General features: G+C 39.0%; 1 protein-coding gene across 2 annotated transcripts in view; it reads left to right on the top strand.

Moving 5' to 3' along the window:
- LOC149775607 (uncharacterized) overlaps positions 1-13,364 on the top strand; it is a 139,834-nt gene extending 126,470 nt beyond the window's left edge. For both annotated transcript variants that reach the window (XM_089943157.1, XM_089943155.1), the window contains exon 2: positions 8,043-13,364. In XM_089943157.1, coding sequence (XP_089799283.1) covers positions 8,043-10,100 — 2,058 coding nt within the window. In that variant the 3' untranslated portion in view covers positions 10,101-13,364. The remainder of the gene's footprint in view (positions 1-8,042) is intronic.
- Positions 13,365-13,686: the final 322 nt, after the last annotated feature.

Genomic DNA, 13,686 nt, shown 5'->3' with positions numbered 1-13,686 from the left:
AGGCCCGTTCTTCCTGGCTGTGCTGACAAGGTTGGTCTTGGTTGCACGTTTCGGCACAAGTACGGCACAAGGGAAACATCAGTTTGCCTTGACAATGGTGAGGTAAGACGGGATGGTATAGGTTCGTGGGAGGCAAAACTTTGCACTTGATCAAGCCTTCGTATTGTCGAATGTTTTTCAGGTCGATGTGTTCCGTCAGCAATTGCGGGTGCCCTACAGGAAAGCGACAATATTTGCACACGTAGGGATACAGCGAACACACGTCCAAGTATTTGATTTCTTCTCCTTTCTCTTCGTCGGCTTGGTACAGCAAACAGGTGGCATTGGTCCTTCCTCCGTACAAACTATCCCTCGGGTTCAGCGGGTCCATGAACTGGTAACTTTCCACGAGGCGTTTAAACTCGGGATCGGTTTTCATACGGTGATCGTACTCGTGTTCCCACATTTCCACCACTTGGTATCCTTGCTGTTCTAACTTTAGGCGTCGCTGACAAGTGTCCTGGTACAAGTCTTCCATGGTTCGTTGCAAAAACTGATTTTTGGTGCCACGATCAGGGTAACAGACGGGACATCCGTGAAATAAGCAACCGTTAAACTCGTACACGATCTTGGGGTTTTCTAAGTCCCAGCCATCGACCGAATACGTTCCGATGGTCTTTTCGCCCCCTCCGTTGCGGGCATGCTGAATCCACTTGTCTTCCTTGTCGCACAAGTAATGTAACCAACGTAGGGCTTTGACCGAGTATTGACGTTTGACATAGTGGGTCGTTTGAGGACTGATGACAGCCACGGTGTTTTCAGGCATGAATCGTTGTCGATACACTAAGGAACACGCTTTGGCAATGGTGCAAGCTTCTTTCAAAGGATCGACCCCTCCGTGTTCCATGAACAGTTCTCGAAATTTTCCACAGCAACGCCGTAAAATGTCCACGTCGGAACGACAATACTTTAGCATTTCTTCCTGAAAGTCGAAAGGGTCCGAGGCGTGAGCCTGGTACCAAGCGTAGAAAGCTTCTCGTTGTTCGGTACGCATGTTGTCGGGGTCGTAATAGTGAGCCTCAGGTAAATGGGGTAGAACGGCGTGTTGATTGGCTTCCGTATTGAAAAAGAGTGGAAAGTACCCTTTAGCCATTTCTGTCATTCCAAACGTTTTAGGCATTCGACTCAAGGCATGGCCAAATAGCTCATCGAATCTTTAAACTGCACTTGTCCCACTTGCATGAAAATGATTTTGGCTCCGTTCAAAGTCACTTTAGGACGCTCGGTGCCTTGTTCCGTATAGTATCTGAGAAGAAACTGTCCATCGTATCCGGAGAAATTGTGAGCCATCACCGTGGCATGACGATGACAATCTCCGTAACGTTCGATGTCCTCTTGGCTCCACGTCTTGTCGACGGGGTCTAAGACCCATTGGGCAAAATCGGCTAACGTGTTCGGCCCCCGAAAGATTTTTTCACGCCCTCCGGGAATCTTGCTGCAGTGAGGGCAATGACTGAAGATAGGTTCTTGAATGCACTTCTCGCACGCTCGATGAGCCACGCAGAAATTAGGAATGTGAATGCCAGTCTCTTGCATGCATTCGAAATCGAAAAAGATGAAATTGCCTTTCTTCTTGTGACCGTCCTCTTTCTCTGGTGGGGGTTGGTATTTTTGCACGTAACATTGGTGTTCCAAGTCCACGATGTGGTGACAAATGTGACATTTTTTCTTTCCTGAACATACGTGTGCCTTGGTATTATTGGTACGTATGACTTGTTCACACGTAGAGCACAATCTCAGCAGTTGACAAGCGCATTTGTTCTGTGAACCTTGCGTCTTCAAATGTTGTTGGTAACAGGTAGGGCTGACAAACGTGAGCAGACAAGTTGAACAAGGCACTGGTTCTTCGCTCAGACAGGGTGAAGAGGCCAAACATCCTGTGCATTTCGATCCACAATGCTTGTGTTGCTCTCGATTGTTATAACCATGGTCACATTTCTCACAGTAATAACTGTATCCCAGGAATCCAGTGATAGTGGTAATCGTATCGAAATGGTCATCGTGATAATATACATGAATGTATTTTCCGTCCTTAAAGTCTTGCCCTCGAAACAATAGAGGTCCGCGCACTTCTTGAGGGTGCACTTTCAAGGTGTATCGTGGAGCTAGGACATCTTGCAATTTTTGCATCTCAGGAATGCCACAGGGTGTGTCTTTGGACAGGCCAGCTTGTTGCAACAGGAGTTCTGCTTCGTTTCGTTGTTTGGCTCGGTCCGATTGTTGAATAGTGTTCCAGGTTCTTTTCCATTCTGCCGTGTCGTTCTTGTTGGCATAGGTTCGTCCCACCACGATGGCACGGGCTAAACACATCTGGTCATGAGGGTTGCGAATTCGGACGAGACTCTTTTTGGTGTTGCGAAGGTCGTCCACCAATAACATCTTTTTGCGTCCAGTCCCTTGAGGAGGAGAGACGTGGGTCATGTCCAGTGTGGCTTTACCATCGGTGATGTCAAACTGGTCATTAGATTGTTGCACGTGTTGAATCTTGTCCATGACTTTGGAAGCAGTCAATTCTGCAGGGGTGCTAAACTCGATCCAAACAGGGGATTTCAAACCGTCGTGTTGTATGGAAAGTCTCAAGCGATCGTCTTCTTTGGGTTGACATTGTTGCTTGAGTGAAGTGAGCAAAGAATCCCACACCCCAGTGATGAACACTTCTGCTTTCTCTAACGGCACTTCAGCCTTGAAATCTTTAAACTTCACTGTGTATTTGTAAGCCGTGGTTCTAAATTTTCTAGAGGAGCGCTTTTCCGTCTCTCGAATGGAATAGTACTTTTCAGGGTTGACTAAGGGTGGTGAACTTGGTTTAGAGGGTTCGGATTCTGGTTCACTCATGTCCTCTTCAAAATCACTGGCATGAATTTGTGCCAAGATTTCAGCCCTGGTACGAGGCGATAGATCACGTTTCTGCCTCTTACTTTCTTCTTCTTCTTTCTTCTCGAATGAATTAGATCGTTTCATCTTGAAAGCAAAAAGTCAAATGACTCAAGTTCAAACACCATGAACTACTTTATAGTCATAGCAGACCAGCGTATATAAAAGGGTGTGTGTCTTGTCCTTTCACTATTCATTTCACTCTCAAGCCGAGCACAACAATGGAAGAGACTAACCAGATGGAACGTTTCGTCAGAGCTTTGCGAGGGGTCATTAGGAAATTCTCTTCAGACCAGCCTACGGACTACTCTCCTTCCTTTCGAGATAAAAGTCAAGATACTTGCTATATCTGTCAGAAGAAAGGGCATTGGTCTTCAGAGTGTCCAGACCGTCAAAAAAGAACAATAACAGTGGATAAAAAAGACAAAAGTCAAGATACCTGTTATTATTGTCAAGAAAAAGGACATTGGTCTCCAGATTGCCCAAAAAAGAAACAAGAGGAGTCAGAAGAAAAGAGGGATTCTTCAGAAGAAGAGAGGGATTCTTCGGAAGAAGAGAGGGATTCTTCAGAGGAAGAAGAGGAAGAAAGAAGACAATTCTATTTACAAGAGGCAAAGAAACTCGAGAAGAAGAAAAGAAGAAGGGAAGAAAATGAGGAAAAGATGGTGAAGAAATTTAAAAAACAGAGAGACTAAACAAGGAGAAAGAAGAAGTGAATGAACTTTTTATTAAAGTGTTGTGTTGTGAATTGGATTGTAAAAAAATGGATAAAAGAATAAATGAATGATATAAGGTAAGTGTCTTTGAGTTTTGATTTTAAAATAAGAACGTACACTCACGCACTCATACACAGACACGTACTATAAGGGTAAAATGGGTGGGTTTTTTTTTAGTTATTGGCAAATTGAAATTGTATTTCTTTTCGAGAAATGTGGGTGGCCCTGAAAAGGGCCTTTTTCTTCATGGTGAAGGGGTGAGTTTAAGCAATCAACTTTAACTGCCTTAAGCCTTTGCCACGGCCAAGGCCTACTTCTGGACTGCGTAATGTTGATGATGATAATGATTGGGTTGAAATCACTAAGGGTGGTACGGTAGGCTTAGTCACAGGGTTGACGTGTTTAGCTCGGGAAGGTCGTACTCTTTTCGGTCGTAATAAAGAAGTCTGATACATTTGTTTCAGACTTCTTAACTCCGCTAAAATGTCCAACAGTACCGTGACCGTTTGATTTTCACCCTCTTGTTTCTTTGCTGCTACTTCTTCTTCTTCTTGTTTTTTTCTTACCTCTTCTTCTTGCTGTTGCTGTAGGAGAAAAGCTTGTTCCGCTTCCTTTTGTCGTTGTATAAATTTCTCCAATTGTTCTTTCTGTCTCTGTCTAAAATTCTCCATTTGCGATAATGAAGAAGGTAACGCAGGTTCCGGAACAAATTCTTGCGAGGAGAGAAAATCCACAAAATCCCAATTCACCTCTTCTGAAAGTAAGTCCGGGTTCCCTTGGGCAGTCTCCCCTGTTGGTGCAGCCCAATGGATCGTTTTCTGAGTTTCCGTCATGTTGAATCACTGTCGCATAGATTGACTGCACACAAGCGCTAGCGAATCTATATAGACCAACAGACGTCACAGACTGCTCTCTTCGGATTGGATGCGGGCTGACTGAATTTTGTAACGCGTGTTCGGATTGGTGAATGAACTCAATCCGTTTCAATCCTTCCTGTACCTATAAATAAGCGCCGTTCACTGCATTGATTCACCTGTTCTCGTCGCTTCAAGATGTGGACTACAGTTGAGTCATCCACCCTTGTGTCTTCCATGATGTTTCGGACAGACTTGCTCATGTATGTCCGATCGAAGTGGACCGTTGTCCACAGGACAAACACCAGCCTGTGGATACGTAGGATCTACGTCGAAAGACAAGGATGCCTGAAAAGAGTGCTGATGTACGGACCAACAGTAAGACGCAGCCTAAGGACAAGAAGAAGACCAATGCGGTGCCATTTATGTTTATGAATACATTAACATAAACCCAAAGGCCCTTTTCAGGGCCAGCCATATTTCTCGAAAAGAGATAGTCTTTCCATTGCCTACCCCTTTTTTATTTTTTTTTTAAAAAAATATAAAAAAAATCCCATGTTCAATTTCCCTTGACGCTATCAAGGCCCACTTTAGTGAAAGCCCTTGACGCTATAAAGGCCCACCCTGTTTAATTTCCTTTGACGGTAAAGTGCCCCACGATTTTTTCTTTCTCCATGTTAATTTCCCTTGACGGTAATCTTAACCACGATTTTTCTCCATGTTAATTTTCCCTTGACGGTAATCTTGCCCAAGGGGTCTTGTAATGCTAATTCCCATTGACCGTAAAGTGCCCCCCTTCACTACTGATATGAATCTGCTCAATGATGTAAATATTCATCAGATAGAATACTTCATTTAGGTCTTAGGACTATTTTTAGATGGCTATAAATAAATCGAAACAAAAGAAAAATGACCTGAAAAAGTGTAGAAACTCGTGACAATAGAGCTTTGTTGTGCCTTATTCCAGGTAACACATTCATTTATCACCACATTGTGAACCTCGTTCCACCTCTTTGATACAAATTCGATCTCTCTTAGAAACAACCAATCTTGGAAATAATTAAACACGTGTTCCCAAATCACCACCATAGTTATAAAAACTCCCCAATAATATTTGACCCTGCACATTCAAAAAGTCATCTACAAATCCACTTTTTTCCAAGACAATTCAGTTAGATAAATATTTTTTTATCATATCAATATGTCCCTGTGTACAGACGGTTCGAAAGATTGAGACAGAGTTGGAACTGCCATAGGAAAACCCCATGGCACCATCTTGAGCCTCAGATACTGACTTTTCTAACGGTTAGAATTTCCACTTAGAGGTTTTATGTATCTGATATATAGAAAACAAAGCAAAATTGTCAGCATTTTCCATTTAGAGTTTTTATTTGAACTGTTATTAGGCATCATTTTATGCTGCCCTCTAAATGGTAGTAGGTGACATGGTTATTTCTTGATGCCAGGAAGATGATTCCCGCATTGTCCGACTGAGCTTATAATTTAGCAAAATTTGAAGACCATGAGCTGAAGCCTCTATCCAGTGATCAAAAAAGTCTTGTGCTCATGTCAGTAGCAGTCAGTGTGGCTTCAGATACAGTCTGCAAACGTTTTATGTCGAAAGGCGGACAAAGAGGTATCATATGCCTTGCGGTCATAACGGAAATTTCACGTATTACTTACTCATACTGCAACTTTCATGTCAAGAGGTAATTTTTGAAACAATATGACACACACAGTGCAAATGTATGCTCCTTTTCCCTGTGACAGTTTTGAGTAGCATTGTGTACTAAATAGACAAAATTCAAAATATTTAGTGGGCCCCTGGTGACTGAGTGGTCTAAAGTGCTAACCTATACCGATCATTGCAATTTCAACTATGTCTACGTGGGGTCGAATCGCGAGCTCGGCCGATGTGGGTATGTTAGAAAGCTTACTAGTAGCTTCCCAGGGGTCTCGGTTATTCACATAGCTTTTTCAGCTTCTTCCTCTAACAGTTAAATTGGACGCCGTGTATAGCCTATCTTTAATAAAAAATGGCGCTAAACCCACAACAATAACAAAACATTTGCCATCCAGGTCATTTTTGAGATATTTTGTATGTACTTGCACTGAACCCTACTTCTTAGCCACCGTTGGTATTTCAGTGGCTATCCACTGTTCAGCGACTATAGTGTAATCACATTTGTTTTCAAACATATTATGTTGTCATAATGTGTTAAAGGAGGACTGGGCGCAAGCTCTAAGAACTTAATTAGCTCTCACATCAGTTTATATAACAACAAAAGCACGGAACGCCTCATTCATAACTATGGCTATACCTTTAACTGATATGAAATAGGCAGAATCTAGGGGAAACAATCACAGCTTCAGACATTATTTAATGACTAAAATATCTTGCGCGTTTAGACGACTGAGCACCTCTCAAAATTGGATTGGGAGGAATATGCGAGAACCTTAACAATGTTGTGTGATGACGTGTAAGTGTTTTGCAAAGTGTAACCTACGCGTTTTTCATCTGTGCAGTAGGAGTGCTTATGTGTTAAGTCTTCGATGAACATTGAACAAATATTTAAGGTTAAGAATTTGTATCAAAGGAAATTATTTTTGTTTACTTTCTTTGATAGTTTTTGTTGGTGGTGGTGGTGGTGGGTCTTCTGAATTTGGTATTATCTATAAAGTACTCTGTAGAGTAAATCATTACGGAATCTAAACATTGAATACCGGAAGGAAGCAAAAGTTTTTCAACTAGACCACTGTATATCATAAATATAAGCTCAGTTTTGTGCTGGCTATTAAATAATAAAAGCTGAAAAAAGTCATACTATAGCTTTTAATTAGGAATTTTGACATCGACCAACTTACGAAGCTCTTCTGCTTACAGTGATATCCGTCCATTCACAGCTGTAGATATGCCACTGATCTTTATATATCTAAACAAAATGGCAATAGTAAGGTGTATCATGTAAGAAACCTTATAAATAAACGCATTAAATTTTGCAGCCAACATGTTAGATCCTGCATTTAACGCGTTAGAAAATGTTTCATCGGGTTCTCGGTAGTCTCTATAAGGATGTAAGTTATGTCCAATGAGGATTGGTTTACGAAGCGTTCAGACTCAACTTCTTGGAATTTCTAACGTATTCGATATAATCTCTGGCTGCAAATTCTATCCATGAGAAAGTTATTATCTTCTTATCGGATAATAAATCATACTGGTACACAATACTTGAGCATGGATTTTCTTAATTTAATCTTAAGTAACAAAGTTGACTGATATCAGCTATGATTTTTCTCGACATGCCTTCATGAAAATGAAGGTAACATGAAATGGATGTGATTTTCATTAAATCATTTTTTATAACCGATAATAACTTTTACCTTACAATGGGTAAGAGGAAATATACCATAGTTATATATCATAACTCCTAAAATTTGCATTCATGAATGTGACCGTTGCTCCCCAGACTCACCACAATGCCAATGAAGAAAATGACACTGTAAAAACAATGTTCATCTTTAAATCGTATTTCTTTCTAAAGTGTTGCATCTATTCCAGATGGATGATGATATACCCGAATATTTCATTGATGTTTCCCGACTGCTGTCCAAATATCTGAGACATATTTGTTCGACGGAAGAGACAGTGCGTCGTCGAAGTGAACATTTGGCATTCTGTGAGGCATTGAGATCTATAACAAATAAATATTCAAGTAGTTGTAGCGCGTTCCTCTTTGGAAGTCAGACAGAAGGATCCATAACTCCAGGACTGAAGTCGGACACAGACGTTGCTCTTATTTACAATGAGTTCGTAGTCACAAAAGAGACACCCACATGGGATCCTCGGCGCATCCATTGTCGTCTTTTGACAGGGGGTGTTCCTCCTGGATACGTCCAATTGGAATGCTATGAACGCGATCACAATTTAATAATGTCAGTGACAAGCACTGAAAGATATGTGTCATTGATTTCACTCTGGCAAGTAGAACAGATGTTCTTTCGCTTACAAAGTAATGTTGAATTTGCACATCAACTTCAGCTACTACTGCGTTCTCATGACAGCACGGTGGACATGTGTTTTGCTTTGCAGATGAAGTTCAGGGAAATAGAATTACCTCATTGCTTGTCTCGTCCGAGGAAGAATCACAAGCTTCTAAAGGTTCTGGAAAGTCAGGAAGCATTAGATGATTTTGTGAATCTTGCGTATGTATGCTCACAGCTTAGTTTGGAGTGGAAGCTGTGCTTTTGTGCAACTGAAAGACGATTGGTGGCTGCCTTTAACCCAGTTCAGATGGAATGCTACATACTTCTGAAAGTGTTGGTGAAATCCTTTGTCCAGCCTCATATAGGAAATGTATTGTCGAGTTACCATTTAAAAACTCTCATGTTTCATATGATCGATTTAAACGAGGAGACCAAGTGGACTCCCAACAATCTCTTATTATGCACGGAAATGTGCTTAAAACAGCTGAACAAATATGTGGTGGACGGACTTCTCCCAGATTACTTCATTCCCGAGAATAACTTGTTCCAGGATAGTGTGTGTGGGCATGTCCGATTCCGATTGATTGTCCTGCTGAACCAGCTGCTTGCTGAGAAAGGTCGATTTCTTCTTAGAGTTGAGTGTGACCGAATTGGAGACATACTTGCACTTTCGTCAGTAGGCGAAGACATCAGCAGTATTGAGTTTGTGTTCAATACTTCAAGCTTTGAGTTAACTGCAGTCAGGACTTGCCTACTGCATATCAAGACTTTCTTAACACAATCCTTTTACCATGATCCTTTCAAGTTGTTAAAACTACTACAACATGACAATAACCATGGATCCAATTTTCTAAAACAAGCTGCGTCCGTTTTGATTGGAGAAGTAGTTAGAAGGCTAAGCACACCACCGTACATGGCACTGTTGTTACCAAAACTCAGTCCGGAAACTAGAAAGAAAATTATGAATGTATCGTTATTGATAGGAGCCCACTCTGGCAACATTGTTAGTTCCATAAAACTTGCTACTATTAAGTATATATCTAAAGAAACAATAACAGCAATGCAGTTGTTGGAGTTAGTTCGGGTCAAGCTGAACTTCACCTTTTCCAAGGAATCTGTTTATATGCATGACGTCACTTGGAAAACGGTAGAACTATTGTCCAAAAGGGTCTCAATCGGAGACATTATCATGAAATTCATAGCAGATCCAGTTGTTTACATGGTAGACGATATTGAGTACACCCCGGAGGCTTTGGTGTTGGAGATGATGCACCAATGTTTTGTCTGCAATGGGCCTGGAATACAATTTAGGTACCCTTTGGCAATAGTGGATTCAAAGGTTTATATACTTTTCCTTTTGCATCAATGTTACAGCCAACTGAGGATGAATGAATACCGACAGCAGGCCTTAATAGACTTGAAGAGGACTATTGACCAAGATATCACTCTCCAGTACAGAGATACAGCTTTTCATCTCCTGGGCTACTGTCTGAGGAAGGAGGGCAACGCGTTGTCAAGCTTCCAATATCTACGTCATTCATTATTCCTTTACAGACCAGGCAGTCTTGGAGACAATGCAGCCATCTGGCAACTTGCCTTCTTGTATAATCGGAAAAAAGTACGCCAAAAATAATTATAGCTGAAAGAACGAAATTTTGTTTCTAATGATACCTCTAGCTTGGCGCATATATTGTTTGTGTTACAGAGGGTACTAGACCATATTCTACAACAAGAAGGGATTGGGACCAGGTGCTGTACGAGATGCACAATAATTGTTCTGACAACTTTTGTCAAAATTATCGTCTACCTGATTCTGAGGTTTAAAATTGTGGTTATAATTGTTACTACTCTAGATCTTAAACTATGTAACAGAAAGAAGCGAAACAACAAGTTAAGTAAAATGAACAAATAATTTTTCGCCCTTTAGCACAAAATGAAAACTCACAATAGACCTACAGTATTATGAAATAAATCCCAAATAATATTAAATGTTCGATCACAAGTTCGAACATAGAGAATGTTCCAAATTAATTCCAATCTTGTATGTCCTGATGTACAGTAGTCTTGAATGTCCTGATCTACCACCATGATACAATCCCGAATGTATTTGAAAGAATTCAGCTCTTTGTAATTCCAATAAATACTTTAAATAATTCCTCTCAGATTACATCCAAACACAACTATAAATGATTCCACATACTGATAATAAAACATATGAATAATTGTTGAACAAATCCCCTTTTATGTACAAATATCACTTGATCTGCAGCCTAATATATTTCCTGCGGAAAAACCCACTAACTCGTAAACAAGGCCAAGTCTTCAAGTAAACATTCAAGCAAACATCTTAGTTACTTCTTAGAATCATGACAAAAGTCAAGTAGGCACCTCTCAATCATGGACAAAAATTAAGCACACAATATGGCTATGAATAACAATCTATTCACTTCATAAGCTTAAAAACAGCAACCATATTTTGTTCAGAAACGTTCACGCCTTTAACTATAATTCATTTATGCCGGGATAAGAAATTCATATTACAGAGTTTTAAGTAATAAAGCACAAGATTTACTTCTAATGGAATTCGCATTATGTACTTTCGTATATTCAGCATGAGATTAAAATATTATAAAACTTAAAAATTCTGATTGCAAGTATCCTGCAAGTCTGAAAATATTAATTATAAAAACTGTTGAATTTGACATTTGTTTCCATCAGAGTGAAACATCATTTGAGTATACTGAGCAAAGATAATGAAGGTTATATGAAAGATGCAAAGGAAACTTGATTTGTTAATCTAATATACATTAAAGGTAAATATGTGTGCAAAATCATTGGTGGATTAATGTTGAAGTGCAATGTAAGTGTTCTTGCGATGCTTGTGTGTTTTCAGTATGAAGATAAAAAAACCATGTAAATAGTCATACTCATGAAGTCGTAATCATACATCTTTCTGCATGGTACAGATACCTTTGCTGTCTATTTTTTAGCAGTGAAAGCTATGACTTAACGACAAACCCTTTCAGGCCCTGTGGAGCATATGTCATCTATAGTTTCTCACTATCTCACTCTGCACTGAGATTTCTTTTCAGTTTTTCCCTAAAAATTACCAATTAGATTTTCTTTATTATCCAGTCATCTTTTCCAACTGTTTCAACGTTTACCCGATTGAATCGTATCTCGGGATTTTAAAGTTAAAGCATGCCTGTTGAAGCTTTTCCAGATTGATGGATCAAATGAACACGGGTAAATTTCATTCACAAGATTACTAAACAATGTTTCACAAAGTGGCTATATTATCTGTACATGTTCTTCTTCACCTAGTAGTTTCCAAAAATTATATTCGGTTCTGATAACACTGTTAGTAGTTTCTAGTTTATCTGAGATTTCCTTTCTTAGAACGTTCAACGAAGAGTCCCTTCTTCAAATCATCCTGTACTCGATTTTCCAAAGCTTTCTGCTTCCCTACATTTTTTTTTAACATGTCCCATTTTGTTTAACTGTCAATTGAATAATGTTTAGTTAATTCATTCTATAAGATGTATAGTCATCTCTTCTTTCTATTCTTTTTTTTTCATTTCTCCCATTTTCGTCTTTCAGTATCGCAATTATAATATGTATTTATGAAATTAATTTTAAGATATGCCAACATTTTTGTATGGGAAAGGCAATACAAAGTTGTTAGAAATTTGTAAGCGATACCAATTGCATATTTTGCAATAAAAACTTGTTTAAAGAAACAATATTTTGTAAGATCATTTCTAGCCGAAACAAACTTGGTGTCTGTCCCAAGAGTTAATAAATTCCTACAATTGTGACGACTCCATGGTCATAAACTAAGTAACAGAAAGAAGCATAAGCAACACGTTTTGTAAGACGTAAAAAATAAGATAGTTATCAAAGTTATAAAATGAAAATGTAAGAGAAACTTACAGTATCATGAATTGAATCCAAAATGGTCATACAAAGGTCTCTCCAAGTCATAAAGATTCTATTATGAAATTTCATATCTTCAAATGTACATATCACAATGGCATTGTCCAGAATTCTTTTGAATAGTCCCAGAATAATGCTCTAGTTCAATGACGCTTTATAATTCCAGTGAATAATCCATGGAAATATATCCTCTCAAATTATCTAAACAAAACATTAATCACATTTACCGACTGAATGTAGCATACGAAACAAGAATCCGAAATAGGAATGATCCAAACAAATAGGAATGAATTTGTTTTCTCAGTACTCTCCTAATGAACACCTTCAAGAATCTATTGCGACTATATCGCAATATACCCCACGTGACAGATATTACTACTCAAATCTAATATTTCACAATAACTGTTCACATGATCCCACCCGTCCAGTAGGAAATAAATTAATTCTTCTTAGAACCCACCTGACCTAACCCATCTAATGGGAAATAAGTTAATTCTTTTAAGAACCCACCTGACACCACCCGCCAATGAGAAATTACCCCAAAGCTGTCAACAGGTTCCATATATAGGTTGCATTTAACTTGTAAACACTTTTTTTTATAGCTGAATATCTATTAAAATAGAATCTATACCTATGGATGCAATTACATATTATCTTGTTTATAGATACAGTTTGCAGTCATAAACAAAAGTTGCACACTATTCAGGTATCGTCATCACCCAAAATTTGCAAAAATATAGATAGACATAACACTATCTTGATCCTCTATTAATTTCTTTCAATACAAGAGGTACAATGGCATCTTAATGGTTTCAACTGGGTACAATGTAAATATCGCATCAAATCGTTTTCCACGAGATTAAAACTGAAGTCAGTATATGCTCAAATCTTAGGTCAATACCATATTGAAGTCTCTAATAAAGAAAATGTTTTCCGTGTTTCAGACTGGCCTTATTAAAGGATTATGATTATTCAAAGACTCAGTTTTTCCATATGTATCATCTGTGTATTGGTTGCCCATTCTAACGTCCATATTATGAGGACTACTCTAATAGCAGTAATTTGTTGCTTTTTAAGTATAATTTCAGTCTTTTTCATATCTGAATTTCTATTAATTAGATATATCCTTTCATCGCTTATGTTTGTGCCCCTATAGCTACCCCACTCTAGTGTCCAAAATATCTCAATTATTCATAGCTATAAAATTTTCCTGCAAACAGACAATATTGTATTGGTTTATCTTTCGATATTCGAAGACAACTTGCCTCTGAGATTTATTGCTG

This window comes from Sinohyriopsis cumingii, chromosome 19 (assembly GCF_028554795.1).
Source record: "Sinohyriopsis cumingii isolate HCF-2022 chromosome 19, ASM2855479v2, whole genome shotgun sequence".
In the NCBI taxonomy this organism is placed as follows: domain Eukaryota; kingdom Metazoa; phylum Mollusca; class Bivalvia; order Unionida; family Unionidae; genus Sinohyriopsis; species Sinohyriopsis cumingii.
Note: the sequence above shows the minus strand (reverse complement) of the source record. Positions and strands in the feature narration are given on the sequence as shown.